We start from the raw sequence: 21,122 nt of genomic DNA, 5'->3' as shown, positions 1-21,122 counted from the left end.
CCAGTCTCAGTATTCACGTCGTGAATTCGCAACATCAGCAAGCAGAATCGCTAAAATCAGGGGCAAAATCAGGTCATAATATTAATGGGGTTTACTCTTATACCACTTCCAAGCACAGAGCATAAACATTCCAAGGCTATTATGGGAATTTTAAGAAGTAAATTCGACATTTCATCTAACTAACAAACCCTAACCCTAAGTTCAACTATTAAAGAAAAATTAAACTTAAGAATTAAGAATCATTACCTTAGATTGTAGTATGAGGTAAACAAAAACGAAAATTGAGTGTTGTCGGCCAAAATTGGAGCAAGGGGGACCAGATCTTGTGTTTCACTTCATGGGGAATAAAGAAAAGAGGGCCAAACTAATTCTTATCCCTTTAATCTGTGGTCCCGTGTTTTTCAAAACTCACGTCGTGAATCCTTAAGGATTCACGTCGTGAGTCCTGGCTTGGCTTAATGTTGGGCCATGCATTCCTTATCAATAATGGATTAGTCTTGGTTCAATTCGTTTAATAGAAAATGGGTTGATATGCATCATTTTTATATTATCCGGCTTATTTAGAATTCATGTCGTGAATTCTTAACTGTTCACGTCTTGAATCCTGCACAATTTTTGTTATTATTAAGTTAAGTTTGTCTATTAAGTAAATTCTTAATTATCACCACTTCATTTTTAGGGACCCCACACTCAGTGTTTAATTATGAATAAAGCGAGTTGGATGATATGATCTATGTTTCTAAGATTAAAATGAAAAAAATAAAAAGAAAAAAATTGCAAACCAAACTCGGGTTGCCTCCCAAGAAGCGCTTCTTTTTCTTGGAGTCATGAGCTGGACTCCATGCCTCCTACGTTGAGTCATCCGAAGAATCCACCACTAGGATCTTTTGTTCCTTGAAACGCCTCTTGTAAGCTTGAACTCGTCTTTTGTACTCCTTTTTCGAATTTTCCTTTTTAGCTTTGACCTCATCTTCATCAAGCTTGCGTTTGGTCCCTTTTGTTTCTTCCTTGTACTCCATAGCATTCTTCTCTTCTCTCACTACTAGAGTTGTTACTTTTGAAGTAACCTCCTCTTCATCATTCATTGTCTCATCATCTTCCTTGCTCACCCAAGAAATTGGACTCGTGTAGGCAATGACTTCAACTAAATATGGAACAGATGCTCTTGGTTTTCTTCTTTTGACTTGATGAATTGTCTTGATCTCTTCTTCCATGAGCTTCTCTAATTCTTCAAGTTCATTGTCTTCATCAATGTTGAACACCTCTTCTTGAGCATGATTCCCTTGAAAGCCATCTTCTATCCCGAAAATTTCCTTTTCATCACCAACCCTCAAGGTGAGCTTAGACTCCTGAATATCAACATGAGCTCCAACAGTGTTTAGCAGCGGGTGACCAAGAATAATTGGTACATTGGGATCTTCTTTCATGTCCAATACCACAAAGTCTATTGGAAAAATGAATTTCCCAATTTTTACTAAAATATCTTCCACAATGAATTTCCCATTCAACATAGCCATCATAGCTGCTATTTCTTCAGTTTGTGCACCTCTACTGCCTTTGATTCCATCTTGCCTAGGGTTGTGGTACTCACGAGAGTGCTTCACGAATTCTTCAATCAACTCCTTGACCTCCCTTGGATTTTTCTTTGTCAAAGGTCCTTGAGAATCAAGGAGTTGCCTTGTCATAACGTTGACCCCATCATAGAATATTGACATCTCTTGTTGGACATTAAGATCATGTTGAGGGAAATTTCTGAGCAAGCCTTTGTAACGCTCCCATGCTTCGTATAATGATTCCCCCGACTGTTGTTCAAAGTTGGCTATTGCCTTCTTGAGTTTAGTTATCTTGGATGGTGGGAAAAATTGGTCAAGAAACCGCTCACGCATTTGAGCCCAAGTAGTAATCGTACCCGGTGGAAGTGATTTTAACCACTCTTTAGCAGCTCCCTTAAAAGTAATGGGAAGCATCCTAAGCAAGACGGTGTTTCTATTGACATTTGGGACATTGAAGTAATCCGCAATGTCATTGACTTCATCGAGATGCTTAAAATCATCCTCATGATCCTTCCCATAAAATGGGATATCCTTCAGCAGTCAAGATGTGCCCCTTCAACTTGAATGTGGCAGTGGCAGGTATTGCGGGTTGGACTAAACCGGGACCCACATCCTCTCGTATCCTATTCTTGTAAGCTCCCATGGACATCTCCTCAATGTTTGCCATTCCGTTCTCTTTCTTGTCTTTGAGCTCACTTGCAAATATTTCGAATTCTGGGTCTAACTCGTATTCGGATTCGTGTGGATTAGAAACTGGACCAAATTCTTCAACTTTGCTTTTCTCATTTGGGGTTGAACTTGATTCTTCTGGCTTCTTTCCCGACTTCCTTGAAAAATCTGATTTTAGTTCTTGCAATGGTGTCTTCTTTGGCGTGTGATCTTCCTTCGCGTTCTTATTCTTGTTTTTGTGAAGGGCTGACTCCAGATCTTCAAGTGCTGGCACCAAAGGTGTGTTAGAGCCTCTGGTCATGAACTCCTGCAAACTAAACAAAATAACAACATAAAAACGAACTAAAATAGAAAAATAAACTAATAATTAAAGAAAGCTAAAAATCACAGTTCTCACGTCGTGAGTCTATAAACTCATGTCGTGAGTTATGTAATCTGAAAAAAATAAACCTTCCTAGAAACTAAAAAAACAAAATTCATAAAAATATCTACTAAATGAATAAAAGCTGATAATTACTAAATTCACGTCGTGAGTGGTGTCCTCACGTCGTGAAAACTGAACAAACAAAAAATAAAAATAAAAACTAATGCTGATAACAACTTTGCTCAAAAATTAACTTTTTGCAGGTTTTATCCCACAAAAAGGATCGATTAACCTAAAGCAAATAAATAAATAATAAACTAAGTCGTTCCCCGACAACGACGCTAAAAACTTGATGTGCACGATAGTACCCACTAATTTTATAATTTATAACCTAACTAACTAACTAACTAAAATGCACCTAGGCAGTGTACCTAGTCGAATTATAGAATAGTTTGGTAAGTTAGGTGTCGATCACAGGGAACGGTGTTATTAATTAATTTATTCACTACTAAATTAATCTAACTATTAATAAACTAAAAAGGAGTTTTTATCTAATTTTTCAAGTTTAGATGAACTTAATCCTTTAACCAAAACTCAATCAATAAACGAAACACTTCCGTTAGTTCGAATCCGCTTTCACTCAATGGTTATACATTAGCTATGACTATTACTGTTGGTGACCAATTAAGGAAATATTAGCAATTTAGTTCTAAATCTACTAATTATTAATCAATTCATGTAAATCTATCTATGGTCATACAATAATTAACACAGAGTCAATTATTAAATAAGATTGGAGCCATGAAAGATTGATTAATCAAAACACAATTACAGTCATAATTTAAGTTCTCTAACACTGCTTGATTTAATGATTCAATTACTAATCTAAGATTGGTTTGATCTTAGCTCCAATAAACTAGTGTTCACTTGATTATTAGGTATTCAAGTTCATGCATATTTGTGTTCACTAACTACACAGAACAAGAATTCAAGGCAATCAAATAATTAATTCAAGCATGCTAAGTAAAATCAATCAACACAAGCATATCACCAACAAGTAAAGTTAAGTCTAACGCATTAAAACCATGAGTTCCAACTTCATCTAGCTAAAAGAAGCAGCTAGATTTAGCTGGACATATTAACAGATAAACAAACAAATATTATAATAAAAAAACATGTTTAAATGTACCAATCTATAAAGACAAATTATGAACTCCTTCTTCATTGGTGTTAAAACCAACTTCCAGAGCTTCTTTTCCTCTGAATTTCGTCTCCAGGAATCCTCCTAAGCCAGCCAAAGTCTCCCCCAAATCATAATGAAGAAGGGTATATATATATATATATATATATATATATATATATATATATATATATATATATATATATATATATATATATATATATATATATATATATTCTCGAAAATCACCGTTCATGTCGTGAGCATTTAAAACTCACGTTGTGAACTCGAGGTAATCGTGATCGTCAAGGATTCCTTCACCCGGATGCTTATCTTCTAATTCTTTCCACTCACGTCGTGAACCATCAACTGTTCACGTCGTGAGTACGTCTTTTTTTGGGTGTTTTTCTTGTCTTTCAAGCCTTCAACCTCCAAAGTTTCATCCTTTAACACTTTTAGTCCCTTTCTTCAAAATGTCTTCTTTTTAGCTGTAAAATATAATTTAACCTTATAAGTATCATTATTCTATGCAAATGACCAAACCTATATATAAAAATGTACTTAAATATTGCCTAAAAATATGTATAAATATGGCAATATCAAACACCTCATGAGATGTGGACTGGAAAAGTTCCAAATCTGGACCACATCAACATTTGGGGTTGCGAGGCTTTCGTGAGGCACGAGTCTCATGATAAGCTCGAACCTCGAAGTGAGTGGTGTATTTTCATCGGCTACCCACAGAGATCCTTTGGTTACCTCTTCAATAGACCTAGTGATAATGTGGTCTTTGTAGCAAGGAGAGGAGTCTTTTGCGAGAGAGAATTCATTAGCCAAGGAAACAGTGGGAGGCAAATTGACCTTGAAGAAATTAAAGAGTCAAGTGGTGAAGGAACCTCAAACCCTAGCAATCAACCTAAGAAGGAAAATCCTCGTTGATCCGACAGAAGAGTCTGTACCTCTAAGGCGTTCCACGAGAGTTAGGAATGCACCTGAGCATTACTATGGTTTCCATATTACTGCGAAAGGTGATACACTTATTAGTGATAACACATTGGTAAGTCTGGATGAACCTAACAGCTACACGAAATAAATGGCATGCCTTGAGGCTGCTAAATGGAAAGAGGCTATGGACATCGAGATACAACCCATGTATGACAATCAAGTTTGGAACTTGGTTGACAATGTACCGTGTCGTAAGACAGTTGGGTGTAAGTGGATCTTCAAGAAGAAGACCGACATGGATGGTAATGTACACACTTATAAGGAGCGACTGGTTGCAAAGGGCTTTTCTCAAACTCCGGGAGTTGATTATGATGATACCTTTTCACCAGTAGTGAAGATTAAGTCTATTAGAGTTATGTTAGCCATTGCTTCATTTCATGATTATGAAATATGGCAAATGGATGTCAAAATTGATTTCCTTAATGGAAAGTTAGCTGAGGATGTTTACATGAGTCAGCCAAAGGGTTCTGTTAGTACATAGTAACCTAATAGAGTGTGTAAGCTTGAGAAATCCATCTATGGATTGAAACAAGCACCTGGCAGATGGAATCTTTGTTTCGATGAGAAAGTCAAAGAGTTTGGCTTTTCGAGGAGTGAAGATGAATCTTATGTATATATCAAGGCTAGTGGGAGTATAGTTAGCTTTTTGGTATTGTATGTAGATGACATACTACTTATAGGAAATGACATCCCAACTCCGTAGGAAGTGAAGTCCTAGCTTGCGAAATGTTTCGCTATGAAGGACCTTGGAGAAGCTGCCTATATCCTAGGGATAAGGATTTTGAGAGACAGGAGTAAAAGACTAATTGGACTTAGTCAGAGTACATACTTGGAGAAAGTGCTAAATAGGTTTAGCATGCAGAATTCCAAGAAAGGATAGTTACCGATCCAGAGTAATGCCAGACTGAGTAAGACTCAGAGCCCGAGTACAGAGGCTGAGATAGCAGAGATGAGTCAAGTACCGTATACTTCCTCTATAGGCTCGATCATGTATGCTATGACTTGTACTCGTCCTAATGTGGCCTTTGCATTGAGCATGGTCAGCAGATTTCTGGGGATGCCTTGCAAGACTCACTAGACAACGGTAAAGAACATTCTCAAGTACCTGTGGAGGACTAAGGACTGGGTCCTTTCCCTCGGTGGGAGTGATGACTTGAGAGTATTAGGGTATAGTGATGCTAGCTTTCAAATTGATAGGGATGATTTCCGCTCTTAGTCAGGCTGGGTCTTTACCTTAAACGGAGGATCAATTTCTTGGAAAAGTTCCAAGCAGGAGACAATGGCTGATTCAACTTGCGAATCAGAGTATATAGCGGCAAGCGAGGCAGCAAAGGAGGCTATATGGCTAAAGAACTTCATTGGAGACCTTGGAGTTGTACCAACTATAAAGGATCCTATAGAGATTTTTTGTGATAGTGAAATTGCAGTTGCCTTAGCTAAGGAACCAAGGGATCACGGGAGATCCAGACACATCGACATAAAATACCATTTCATCAGACATCAAATAGAAGGACTCCTCGTGGCAAAGAGGGTATCATCGGATGAGAACCCGACAGATCCCATCACGAAGGGACTGGGTAGGGTTAAGCATCTCCAACATGTGAGGCGCATAGGGATAAATGATGATATTAGTTTTAGTAGTTAGATAGCTTTGAAATGTGTAAAGCGTAATTGATATTTGATGATGAATAAAAGTTGTTGTTAATTTATGAGTAAAGTGTTGCTATCTTTTGTCAATCGTTTACTATCATTTCATTTTGCATGTTTTGACTTCCAGAATAATTATGTTATTGTATTTCATATTATTCAAATTCTCCACAGTCGGTCATATGTTGGAAGTAGATATGAATCAAGACTGTCATGTTGTTGGTTGTAGATGTCTAAGATGTTGGACATTGCAAAGTGTTGCTACAACACTCATGAGTGCTCATAAGTTATGAGTATTGGATTCAACCTACGCTCACTGGTATCACTTCATGGAATTTATCTCGAGTGATCGTGAGATGGTAATATCATATAAGTCTTCAAACCTAGAGATATGGATTGTTGCTTATGAGTTGGTTATACATTGATTGTACGAAAATGCATTGGTAACTCGATGTTATAAAACGTGCCTTTGTGTATGATTCAACAAGTAGTAGAACAAGCATATGAGTCGAAGTTTATCTGTTCCTTCTTGGAATAGAAGCGATATTTGGGCCCCTCGATGATTTTGTGTTGACCCATGTACCGGGACCGGTCAGAACTAAGTTGATGTGTTCAATTAAGTTCTATGTCAAACAAATCGGAAATCGGGAAACAAACTGCTGGACAATAAGTAAGACATTGTTCCATGTATTTGTCCGGCTGATATCTAGAACAGATGATTATATGATCACTTATCTTAAAATGGCATATCATCATTATCTCATTTCCGTGAGACCTTGAAAGAGCTACGATTGCTAATCGGTTCCTGAAGTCATTCTTGCAGTTATAGTTACTAGACTTATCCAAGTGGGAGACTGTTGGATAAGGTGTCTAAGTTCATAACTATTTATGGAATGTACTTGACCCAATTAGCATGATCCATTTGGGTTTCATGGCATTGCAACACTTGGATTGACTAAGTGAGAGAAAGGACACTTAAGGATTATTAATATATTATATGCTATAATATATTAATAATATTATTTAAAGTATTGATCAAAGAGTTAATTTGGAATTAATTAAGTGATCAAAAAGAGACTAGTTAAATATATGGGGTTGATTGTGTAAATCATTTATTCTTGTATAGTGGGCTAATGATCCATGGTTTGTATGGATTGGGCTAAATCCCATAAGGTGCTCCATGGATAATCCATGGAGGTTACAAACCCATGAATCATGGAATATGGAAAGCCATGGCAATTAGGGTTTACATGGTGTAACCCTACTTGTGCCACAACTATATAAAGACCCCTAGACTAGTAAAATCGGCACTTGTACAAACAAGAAAGAGGGATATTTGATTTTGAGGTGTTAGTGAAATTCTCTCAAGGTTATTCCAAGTGTTGTGATGTTGTGTGAGACATTTGAGGCATCACACTTGAGGTGCTAGGCTCACAAGGTTCTCAAGGAATCCAAACAACAAAAAAGGTATGTTCTTCTTCTAGCATTTATGTTTAAAAGTTCCCCATGCTATGCTAGATAGGTTAAGAACCTTGGAAAACAATTTTGCATGTATCTTAGTAAAACATAGATCCAAGGTTTCTAGGGTTACATGTACACCTTAGGAGTGTTAGAATGCTCAAAACCCTTCAATAACATCATCTTATAACCACGACACCGACCTAACCAGGTTACTAAGCATATGCATATCACCATCCTAACTACCAGGATGTAGTCAATAAACATATCATGCCATAATCTGGATACAAATCCATAAAGGGACGACCTTGGTGCCTTAGAACCTATTGATATAGTGAGGATAACTCACCTCGCAACTGCCGACACGAAAGATAAGCTCAAACGCTCGGATCACCGCCACAAACTCCACCACCTATATTCACCATAGAACGATACTCATAAATTTCCAACTTCCCAAAATGCCCCAGAAGGCAAATAGTCAACCCTTGGTCAAATTCGAAGTCAATGATCAAGGTCAACAATCCACGTTGACCCGACTCGTCGAGTGCAGTCACTGACTCGTCGAGTCCTTCCAGAACTCGAGTAGTCGTGAAAACCCCCCACTGACTCATCGAGTTTCCCTGCAACTCGTCGAGTCCAAGCGTTCCCAAATGTCTAGAAAACCCAAGTTGACTCGCTGAGTCACCCCACTGACTCGCCAAGTCCATGCAGAAGTCCTTGCACGACAATCTTCATCGGACTCGCCGAGTTGACCATGCAACTCGCCGAGTCCCTTCAGTCCACTATCCATTCAGATGCTTTTTAAGCCATTTTAAGGTCCCATATTGCAGATCCAGCTTCCCAAGGCATGTTTATCACGTAAAATTGCAAACTTTACATGCCTGCAAAGCTCATAATGTCAAAACCAAGCTTGCAATGGAGTTTTACACTTAAGGCGAGGCTTATACTTGCTAAAGCTGAAAGCTTTATGGGCTTAGAGACCAAAGAGAGTTCAAATCTAAAGTTACAACTTCAGATCTTAGCTCATACCCAAGAATAGCTTCTAAATATGCTAGAAAACACCAAATCTTTAACCCAAGGAGATCTAGAACGAAATGAGGTCAAGGAAACGAATTAATACCTTCCAAAGGATGCTAACTAAGGTAGATTTCAGATCCCCACACGTTCCTTGCTTCTAGCCACTTTTTCTCCAAGGTCTTCCCACTAATCTCCACCTTCCATAACTTGAAACACACAAGAATGAAGCACACACACGTATTAGGGTTTGCTGGAACCTTAAGAGGCTGCAAGGGGGATAAAGGAGGCAAATGATCCTTTAAATAGGGTGCATAACCCTAGAAATTAGGGTTTCATCCTCCAGCTCCTAATCGTCGAGTCCTATCTTGGACTCGGTGAGTAGGTCACTTAAACACATGGCCCAATCCGCTTTTACTCGACGAGTCTGGGAATCCAACTCGTCGAGTAGACCTTGCAATTTATGAAAATTAAAGCTATAAAATTATCACATGAGAGTCGGGGTGTTACACCCCTCCTAAATAGTCCTACTCCAAATTAACAGGTTTCTCGATACTAGAACCCCTTCCATCCTTATCATAAACTGCTTTCTTCAGGTTGATCTTCATAATTCTCTCAGAAATCTTCCTTTTCCTATGACTCCCAACAACTTGTGTATCTTCAATGAAGTTATATTCAGTTTCCTCATCATCTTCACTAACCCAAGAATTAGCATCTAAATCTTGTATAATAACTTCCCCTTGCACTGGTGGCACAAGGTCATGTATGACACCCCCTTCTGCTTCCAAGTGATCTTCAATCTCATTAACATCTACACCCTGTAAGACATGATGCAGTAAATTACCCTTTTTAAATCACATATCAATTATAAGAAATTTAAAGTAAAGGTTGGTATACCATTTCCAAGTTATCTTCAATCTCATTAACATCCTCTTCTAAGTCTGCTTCCAAGTGATCTTCAATCTCATTAACATTTACATCCTGTATCATATGATGAATTCAATAATTAAAACACAAATGAGGCATTTATAAGAAATTAAAAATAGAGTTTGGTATACCATTTCCACTGGTGACACAGGGTCAGGCATCACATTTACCATTTCCAAAGCCTGTGCAATCTCATGAGGTTTATAACCACATCCCTGCAACATCAATACATCATCATTGTAAGCAATGAATGGAGGTTCGACTGCATTTTTTGGGGGCTCTCCTGAAACATTTCATCTAAGGTTTCCTGATAATGAACATCCTCTTGTACAGTTTCCTCAATAGCAGCATCTATAATTTCATTTTCACTTGCTTGAACATCATCTCCAGTTGCATCATCTGTAGTTTCCTATATAGTTTCTTGTACAATTTCCTAAGCATTAACACCAATATTTTCTTCCTATGTTCTTTCTTCTTAAGCTTGGCCATGTTTAGTTGCTTGAATATTTTCAGCCATTTTACTTGCTTCAATAGTTGCTTGATTTGAGGATCCTTCTCCAACCTTGTTTCTCTTCTTCTTTCTTTTCACTATAAGCTTAACTTTCCTTTGTTTTGAAGTTCCCTCTCCATCCCTATTTCTTATATCATTTCCATCCCTCCTTGGCCTTCCTGTTTTTTTTAGGTGGCACATAGTCCCTCATCAGTTGCTCATTCTTACAGGATTTCAAGTTATGTCCGAATTGTAAATATTTGCTACACCTAACAGTCCTACAAACTCTAGCTCTAACAGTTGGGAACTTGGAATCATTGACCTTAGATACATGCCTTCTTCTTTTGGTTTTTGGCCTACTAGGCATTCTCCTTGTCAATGGAGGTAATGACTTTATATAGTCAGCGGGTGCCCACATGTTGCTTCCATTCACTGGTGATATATTTGTGGTATATGCAGTAACAAATTTATATTTTTGGAACCAAATGCTTAAAAAATCAGTTGGATTCGTGTGAGTGTAGTTTATTGCTGCTTGACCATGCACACATGGTATTCCAGATATCACCTATAGTCTATATGTGCAAAAGTGTTGTTCCAAATCCACTTTGTATGCTGCATACCAATACCTTGTCTCAAATACAGACCCTCGAGTAACTATCACTTTCCAGTTCCTATAAATAAAAATTAAAAATAACAATTTCATGTTAAGTATAAAGCACAAATTAATGGTAAGTAGTAACAACTTAATGGTAAGTATTTACCTCATCTCTTTTCCAAAATCCTTCATTTTATCTATGATAGCTGGACAAGATTCAGTTGTACATGTAGAAGCTTTATCAGCCAAATAATAAAACCTAGCCATGACATAGATTCTGATTTCCTTTAACATTGTTAGAAGTGGTTTTTTCCTAATATTTATGATCATGGAGTTGAAGGACTCATAAATGCCATTTTCCACTGCCTCACATGCATACCCTTGTGTAAAAAAATTCCCTACACAATGATTGTGGATTTTTAGATATCAACCAAGCATATTCATTTGGGGTGATTTTCTTATTTTTTTTCCATGTTAGCCACAAAATACCCTTCATGTGAACTAGTTGCAGCAGCCCATAACAAGTTCTTTAACTCTAAACCTATATGCTTCTTCCTAAAGTTGGCATAAATGTGTCGTGTGCATTGCCTATGTTCAACATGTGGAAGGATAACTTTCACAGATTCTAGAAGCCCCTGAAACAAGTAAATAAAACATTAATATTGGTTAGACAATATAAATGAATACATGGCGAATTTTTTTTATAGTATTTATGTTTACCTTGTGTTGATTTGAAATGACAACTAGACCCCTTCCACCTTCAACACCCAAGTCATCAACCAAAAGCTGTAAAAACCAAGTCTAATTTTCTTTGTTCTCTACATTTACTACAACCCATGCAACTGGTTACATGTGATTGTTATCGTATCTTCTAATAGCAGTCAAAATCTCCCATTTGATTTGTCCCTTTAGGAGACATCCATCTAATCCAATCAAACGTCTGCACCCTCTATTCCAACTATCTTTCAATGCCTTCAAACATACATGAAAACGTTGAAAATAATTCATTCTATCTGGATTTACTGACACTCCTACTTTGCATGTGCTTCCAGGGTTAGATCTAAGGATTTCATTGGCATAATCACATAACTTAGCATAGTGTTCCTCTAGTTTACCTTCTATCATCTCCCTTGCCCTTGCCCTTTCTCTATGACATTGCCCCTTTGACACTTTCACATAGTATTTTGTAAGGACATACTCCATCATTTGAGACAATGTCATATTGGGCATCCTAATTATATCCTTAATGTTGTGTTTTGCTAACCAATTACAACTAATCAAATGTCCAAAATTATAATTCCTTTCACAAAGATGTGTTTCAACCATAGATTTTATCTGAAAAGTACGTTCGTTGTACTTCCATGAAGCATGGATCCTAAAAGGACATGGCTTTTTTGCAATTTTTTCCCACACCTAACAAGTACCTTGCTTTTATCACTTTTCATGAACCAAAGTTGGTATCCATTAGCTACATCGTAGTTAGTTAGTGCAAAACTTAACTAAGCAGGAGACTCGTATAACTCACCAGCTGTAGGCTTCATTTGGTTCCACTTGACAGTAGGATCGTGCACCCTGAACTCGACACCCACTTCCAGTTCATTTTCATCCTCAAGGTGTTCATGTTCATGCTCTACTTGGTGGATATCTTTAACATCAACTTCATCGTCCCCTTCAAATTGATTATTCTTTAACATTTTATTATCACATAAAATGTTAAGAAAATGGTCGTCACACAAGTTAGATGTAGGATTGAAGTTATCTTGTTCAACATCCGACAATCCTAAGTCAAGAAGATCATCATCAAACTCTTCATCACGTACGTATCTCAACTTTGTCTTCTTTGCTGTCTTTGATTCTTTACTCTTCCTTCTCCGTGATGATTCTGCCATCAAACTTGCCTTCACTTCTACAATGATGTTTCAAACCCTTGAAAACCTTCAAAAACCCTCTTTTTACGATGATCGTATATGGATAATCCTTTGTTAGTCAGTCGTTCTGATAAAGGTGGTGGCTACTATGCATGTTCCCAAGTATTAATACTCGAGTGAAAAGAGGCAACCGACAATGACTTAATTACCGGTTGGTAACCGGGTAAGGTTTAACAAATGTAACGTCATCTTTTTAACGGTGACAAATAAGTAACAAAAAAAAAACATTAGGGTTAAGTCAAAATGAAAATCTATACTAATAAAAGAGTAGTCATTTTGCCAAGTGTCATAATATTAGAACTCCTAATTAATATGATGTCATTTGTCATTTTATTAATTCTCCATTTTAAATTCATTAAATCTCCTAATTAATGTAATGTTATTTGTCAATCTATTTATTTATTATTTTAAATTTTAAATTTTATATTATTGTTTTCATTAGTTGACAAATAAAAATAATCTAATATATATGATAAATTAATTACACATATTTATTTAAATCAATAATTATAATTTTACATAACTAATAAAAGAATCTCTTAATTAATAATGTATTTAAAATTTTATATAAAATAATTGATTAATAATTTTGAATTTTTTACTATGAATATTTATTTAATTTTGTAACCATAGTTTCCACAAATTATAAACTAGTGTATAATAATGATTTTAAGGTATTAATCCAAAATTTAAACCAAGTCTATTTAATTAATTTAGTCTTTTATCTTTAATTCCGTATAAAAAGTTAAAAGACCATAATTTCAACGCCAGGCTGGAATAATAAAGTTTTGGTTGACTTGGAATCTTGTAGGACCACCTCTCCACTTAGATTTTCTTACGAGGATACTCCCTTCCCAATATTAAAACTCACAGATTTAGTCCATAAACTATTCTCAACTTGCAAGTCTGGTACACTAAACTTTTTCTTAGAGCTATTCTTACTCAAAACTGACTATTTTATTCTATTTTAGTCCATAGCGTAGTAGGCAGAGGTCATTAATAGTTTTTTATCCTAGCACGTGCACAACCACATGAGTTTTCAAAGAAACAAATTTAATCCACTTGCACATTAGCTTTAGTTATTTTTCAAAAGTTTATAATGATATGTTTTAATCTTTTTCTAATGAGTATTATTTTATAGGAGTCGAATATTAGAATAAACTAGGTAAAATCATACAACTTGAAACTCTATTCGAAATAAACAAATTTGCGTAAGAGGTTATATTATGTTTAAGTAAATAAATTGATATGACACGACACAAAAATCTACTTGTTTAGTGTTTAACTCGACACAAACCAATATGTTTATAAAGCATAAATCATTTGTCATACGATCCGTTCCTTTGTCACATGCTCCATGAACTCCAAGTGTTTCATTGAATTCAAATGCTCCATTAGAATGCTTCAAATATTCAAGTCACATTGAACACTTATAATTGAATTTGAAATCAAAAACATCAAAATCAAACCTAAAATAGGCATTTATGTCCATGTACAAATCGCGAAATCAAACCAGAATCAAAATTAAACATGGAAATCAAACTTGATGAAATAGGGTCGACAAATGCATAAGGTAGCGACAAGAAAGAGGGAAAGAAAGATCAAAATTAAACATGGAAATCAAACTTGATGAAATAGGGTCGACAAATGCATAAGGTAGCGACAAGAAAGAGGGAAAGAAAGACTTAGAAGGTCGATTGTAAAAACCTTACTACAAAGATCGATTGTAAATTCCCAAATCACCTTTTATTTATACTACGACTACCCTTTCCAATTATAGATCGATTGTAAAAACCTCATTGTAAAGATGTAAAGATCTGTAAAAGTTCTATCATTAAATATTAGAGACGATGAAGGAAGGAGTAGGTTGCATATAGTGGAGAAAGGGAGAGTCGTCGATAATTTGTGTTTTGTGAAATAAGTGGGTCATATGGGATTCAAGATAGTGGCAAAGAGTCTCCAATGAGGTGTTTTCGTTAGGCTGCAGACAATAGCAAAGGTGATGGTGTTGGTTTCCGAAGGTGATGATGGTATCACCGATGGTGGAGAAATGCATGTTGTTGTTGGGCAAGATATGGTGAAGTCCATTATTCAAGTTAAAGCTTTTGTTTGTTAGTGGGTTTAAGGCAATAAATAAGGATGGAGAGATGCACATAACATCCCTCCAAAAAATGCATGTAGTAGTGAAGGGACAATGTAAAGAAGTTGCACCCAACAAGGAAAGAGAGAGGATGGTGGGTGGGAAGGGATGAGTTTTGTGGACCCTTTTTCTATTATTTATTGAAATAATAAAGTAAATGTAAAAAACTAAAAAAATAAATTAGAAATAAAAATATAGTTTTTTCAATTTTGATATGGACACAAACCATTAAAAAAACATTTTAGACTATTTATACAAGTCCAAATATTTTTTGACCAAAACCATAAAGGACAACAACTATAAGGACCATTTTTTGTAATACAACAACTATAAGAGCCATTTTTTGTAATTTTCTCAAGGTTAAATGTTATGCACATGACTTTATTCAACAAAGAACAATCAGTTTTAGGTAAAATGCCCAAACAATCAATTTTCTCAAAGCTTTAACTCTTTTAGTAACCAGAAGTTCCAAGAACAATCAATTTTAGGTAAAAAGCCAAACAAAAGTGTGATTTTACAAAACCAATGAATAACAAGAGGACGAAATATGTACTTTTCCCCAATAATATGGAATTAGGATCCTTATCAAGCTCTAATTTCGGCTGATAGCTTTAGCTTATCCTATTTCAAACATCCGTTACGATTCTGGATTCCACCGGATCTTCATTATAAGAAGGCCAAGATCACGGACTCTCAAAACCCCACAACGCTCCTCCCTTCTTCTCTTGTCATGGCCGGAATAAACCCTGATCTAGTCAGGGAAAATCTCGCCGCCGCCGGCGCCGCCCCCTCCGACGACGACGAATGCCCTATCAAGGAAGTCGAATTAACAGTCCCGAAAACCGACGATCCCACCATGCCTGTACTCACTTTCAGAATGTGGGTTTTGGGTATAACTTCATGTGTGATTCTGTCGTTCGTTAACCAGTTTTACTGGTATAGAACTGAGCCATTGTCGATAAGCTCGATAGCAGCGCAGGTGGCGACGGTGCCGCTTGGCCACTTGATGGCTCGAACGATTACCACAAGGGTGTTCTTCAAAGGTCAATGGTGCGAGTTCACGATGAATCCTGGGCCTTTTAATATCAAAGAACATGTACTGATTACGATCTTTGCGAATTCTGGTGCTGGAAGTGTTTATGCGACTCATATTTTGAGTGCTGTGAAACTTTTTTACAAGAAGCAATTAGCTTTTCTTCCAGCATTCATCGTTATGCTTACTACACAGGTGATTATAGAGGATTTTGGGTTCTTGGTGTTATTTAATTTTATGTGTTTGATCTGTGAACTTTTGTAAATCTTTTAGGTTCTGGGATTTGGCTGGGCTGGACTTTTCCGGCGGTTTCTAGTGGAGCCCGCTGAGATGTGGTGGCCGTCGAACCTGGTTCAGGTCTCCATTTTTAGGTATATACCAGATCATTTATTGGGCCCTGATTTATTTCTTTAATAGTCTTTATAAAATCAAAATAGATTTTTTATATTAATTTTTTAAAATCTTTATAAAATCAAATAGATTGTTATATTAATTCTCTTTATGGACTCTAGTTTGAAAAATCCTTCCTAATAAATAAAGAATTTTTTTGCAACTTGTCATTTTATGGTAATTTTTTATTTTTTTAATTAACTATCTAATTTTTAGATTATAGAAAGTAATTAATGTTTCATTAATTTGTTTTCTTATATTTTCAAATTTAATATGTTTCCTTCAATACATATAATTCAAAATTGACATGTTTCTTTTAAAGTTCATTGTCATTTTAGGCAAATTGGTCTATATAAAAAAAATCAAACTTTGTTGTTTTTTATTGACAAACTAAAAAAATATTATATGGTCAAAATATAATTATTTTTTCTGTAGTTTGTTTTATTAATATAGTTGAATTATTTATTTATTTATTATTTTGTTTGTATATATATATATATATATATATATATATATTTTGAAATTTTATTTTAAAAAATACTTAATGTTTACACTTTGATATTTAATGTTTTCTTTAAAAAAATTTTAAAGTTTATATCTTCATATATAAATTTTTTTTATCAACCCGTGTAGTACACGAGTTTCAAAATATGGTTATTTTAACATTATATTAGTTGTGAGACTCATGTAATAAAAAAATTAACTATAAAGGTCAAAATATTTGAGAACTATGAATTTATAAGAAAATAAAACAGATAATAAATTATTCTAATGAAAAAAAATTTTATCTATTAAATTTAAACAAATAATTAAAATAAATAAAAGAAACTAATGAGCTTTAATTTTGTGGATTTTAAAATTAAAAGTTAACTTCATTAATGAAATTGATATCCATTTATTATTAAACTAGGTGTGAGACTCATGTACTACACAAGTTGATTAAAAAAAGTTAGATATGAAGATATAAATTTGAAAATGACAATGAACTTAAAAATATGCATGCCAATTTTGAATTATGTATATGAAAAGAAACATATTGAAATTTGAAAATATAAAGAAACAAATTAATAACATATTAATTACTTTCTATAACCTATAAATTATTATAGTTAATTAAGAAAATAAAAAATTACCATAAAATAACAAGTGAAAACTAATTTCTAAGAATTAACCACAAAATTACATGTGTCAAAATGAATGACAATGTGACAAGTGACAAAAAATGATTTTTATTTATTAGAGTTGAAGATTTATTGTAATTATTACATTTAAATATTATATGAAATTTAATAAAATAGAAAACTCATAAAATGATGTGTGGAAAAAAATTAATTCAAAACAACAAAAAAAATAATAAAATACATTTAAATATTATAATAATAAAAGTTATTTTATATTGGAATGAGATTGTGTGAATCAGATTGTTATAATATATCTAATCGCTGAGATATTTCAAATATAATTATTTGAAAATTTTATCTTATTATAGAAATGAAAACTATGTATAAATATAGTATATTTTGAATATTAATGTCATTGTCATAATTGCAGAGATTTTTAAAATACTATGGAAAATTTATCTTTTATATAATATTAAAAATTGCTTTGTGTTTAAATTATATCGTTATAATTAGGGAAAAATTCATAAAAACCTTTATAGTCTTTTTTTCTCCCTAACCATATATATATTTTTTTTCTCTAATTTAACCATTGAAAGTTTGTTTTATTTTCTATAAAAACGATTGTAAGTTCTTTTTTCGGTAACGAGTTCCAAACACCAATTGGAACATTTTTTTTTTTTTTTGTTAAAAATGGTTTTTTAGAAAAAAAAAAATCAAAGTTTCAATGGTTAAATCATAAAAATAAATTCACCGAGTGATTAAACCCTATAAATTCTACGGTTTTTATGAAATTTTCCCACAATAATACAATCTTCTTGTGTTTAACCCTATGCTCATGGTGATTTCAAATATTAATAAATTGTATACTATGCATGCAGATCATTGCACGAGCAAGAAAAGAGACCAAAGGGTGGCACCACACTAAATCAATTCTTCATGATCGTCTTAATCTGCAGCTTCTCTTACTACATTTTCCCAGGATACTTTCTCCAAATCTTAACATCAGTTTCATGGATATGTTGGATCAACAAAAAATCCATTCTAGTCAACCAACTCGGGTCAGGTCAAAATGGTTTAGGAATCGGTTCATTTGGGCTCGATTGGTCCACAATTGCATCATACCTCGGTAGCCCACTAGCCAGCCCATGGTTCGCGACTGCAAATGTCACCGTAGGGTTTTGTCTTATGATGTTTGTGGTCACACCAACTGTTTATTGGAATAATATTTATCAAGCCAAAACCTTTCCATTTTACTCCACGGAACTTTTTAAAAGTGATGGTTCACGTTACAACACGACTGCAATAATTAATTCCAACTTTCAACTCGATAAAGTTGCGTATGCAAAAGAAGGCCCATTGTATATGAGTGCTTTCTTTGCTATGTCTTATGGTCTTGGTTTTGCTACACTTACCGCAACTATTGTTCACGTCGTGCTCTTCAATGGATGGTATTACTCATATCTTATGATTTTTTTAAGTATCAGACACATTACGAAAAATACCAACACAATGTGTGTCTGATACTATATACACATATTGTGTCTGAAAGTACTACCATAATAAGGTGATAATATTTATTTATTTTGATATGATTAGGGATATATTGGACAAGATGAAAGGGACATTTGGGAAATCGAAGAAAGTTGATGTGCATACTAGGCTTATGCGGGCGTACAAACCGGTCCCAATGTGGTGGTTTTATGTTATTTTGGTGCTGAATATTGCTCTTATTATGTTCGCTTGCAACTATTATGCTGATATTCTTCAGTTGCCATGGTGGGGTGTCTTGTTAGCTTGTGCTATAGCTATAGCCTTTACGTTGCCCATTGGTATAATCTCTGCCACCACAAATCAGGTAAATTTGTGTATAACTGTATATATTTTTTTCATTTTAGGTCAAATTGATCATGTGTTACGTAAATATGAATCCAAGGATGGACAATTTGACTTTTGAGGTCAAATATGTTAGTTTTGCAATTTTGTATAAAGTCAATGCCGTTCTTTTTCTAGCTTTTGTTAGGGAGTTTGATTTTATGACAAGATTTCTCACAAATTTTCTACAAATCATGCAAAATTGAAGTTTAAATCCAGTCAATTTGACCACAAAATCTGATGATTCTTGCGTTTGATTGACGAACAGACACCAGGGTTGAACATCATCACCGAGTACATGATCGGTTACTTGTATCCCGGACGACCAGTTGCAAATATGTGCTTCAAAGTTTACGGATACATCAGCATGGTTCAAGCTTTGACTTTTATCCAAGACTTCAAACTCGGGCATTACATGAAGATTCCACCAAGAGCCATGTTCATGGCACAAGTAAGCTTAAAAATCCCATCTTCTGATCTTCAATTCCGAATACACAACATTAACATTAACATATATAAACCTAATCACCCATCTTTTTTCGTATATTTACAGGTTTTGGGAACACTCATATCAGTCGTTGTATACCAAGTAACCGCGTGGATGCTAATGGGGAGCATCCCTAACCTCTGCGACACCACCTTGCTCCCAAAAGACAGTCAATGGAAGTGCCCGATGGACCATGTGTTCTACGACGCTTCTGTAATTTGGGGATTAGTTGGCCCACAACGGATTTTTGGAAACCTAGGAGTTTACCCTGCGATTAATTGGTTCTTCTTGATTGGAGCGATTTTGCCGCTGATAGTTTGGATTGCTCACAAGTGTTTCCCGACGCAGAATTGGATTCGATCGATTCATTTTCCGGTGTTGTTGGGTGCTACGGCGATGATGCCGCCGGCTTCCGCCGTGAACTATACCAGCTGGATTTTGATGGCGTATCTCTCCGGTTATGTTGCTTTTAGGTATTATCCGAATGCGTGGAAACGGTATAATTATGTTCTTTCCGGTGGCCTTGATGCTGGAACGGCGTTCATGAGTATTTTGTTGTTCTTGGGACTGCAAACGACGGGGGTTTCGGTGAACTGGTGGGGGAACGACGGTGAAGGCTGCCCCGTTGCTACTTGTCCGACAGCCAAAGGGGTTGTGGTCGACGGTTGTCCTGTTTTTAGTTGATTATTGTTTCGTTTGCTAGATTAGTGCCTTTTTTTTTTTTTTTTTTTTACTTGCTATTTAGTAAAAAAAATTCATTTTTATGTTAGTGTTTTTATTGTGGATGAATAGATGGTATATATCTTGTTTTCGTGGAATTTCATTGGTGGGTATAATTAGAACTTGCATTTGGTTTTCATTTGTTTTGTTTTTGTCTCTGCAAACTCCCTCTATACTTCCATACACAAGTCAACATCAACAATTTCATTTGTTTTTAACTATGCAATCTCCATCCACACACAAGTTAAAATTATTAATTTGCATTTGTTTTTGTCTATGCTATCTTTCTATCCACACACAAGTCAAAATTAATAATTGCATTTGTTTGTGTCTATGCAATCTCAGTCTATACATACACAAGTCAAATTTATAAGTGAAATATCATAATCAAGACTTGATATTAGATTTATGACAAAATTGCAAAAATAGTCTCTATGGTATGTATTTTTTTTAAGAATTTTTTTGAGTAGATGGTTCTTTTGAACTAGTTTACTTGCAGTTTTGTTCCCAATCCAAACTAAAAAGACTA

At 35.0% G+C, this 21,122-nt stretch overlaps 1 protein-coding gene and 1 non-coding gene across 2 annotated transcripts; both read left to right on the top strand.

The window, feature by feature from the left end:
* Positions 1-1,731: 1,731 nt before the first annotated feature.
* LOC111920444 (small nucleolar RNA R71) lies at positions 1,732-1,838 on the top strand. The gene has a single exon (XR_002859864.1). It is a non-coding gene; the product is annotated as a small nucleolar RNA R71 (small nucleolar RNA).
* Positions 1,839-15,368: 13,530 nt separating this feature from the next.
* LOC111920412 (oligopeptide transporter 6) lies at positions 15,369-20,691 on the top strand. The gene is made up of 6 exons (XM_023915994.3): positions 15,369-16,198; positions 16,277-16,374; positions 18,393-18,962; positions 19,111-19,369; positions 19,655-19,837; positions 19,940-20,691. The coding sequence occupies exons 1-6, from the start codon at positions 15,701-15,703 to the stop codon at positions 20,555-20,557; spliced, it is 2,226 nt and encodes a 741-aa protein (XP_023771762.1). The 5' UTR covers positions 15,369-15,700; the 3' UTR covers positions 20,558-20,691.
* Positions 20,692-21,122: the final 431 nt, after the last annotated feature.

The sequence above is a fragment of the Lactuca sativa genome, chromosome 9 (assembly GCF_002870075.4).
Source record: "Lactuca sativa cultivar Salinas chromosome 9, Lsat_Salinas_v11, whole genome shotgun sequence".
NCBI lineage: Eukaryota > Viridiplantae > Streptophyta > Magnoliopsida > Asterales > Asteraceae > Lactuca > Lactuca sativa.
This window is presented reverse-complemented; position numbering and strand designations above follow the sequence as displayed.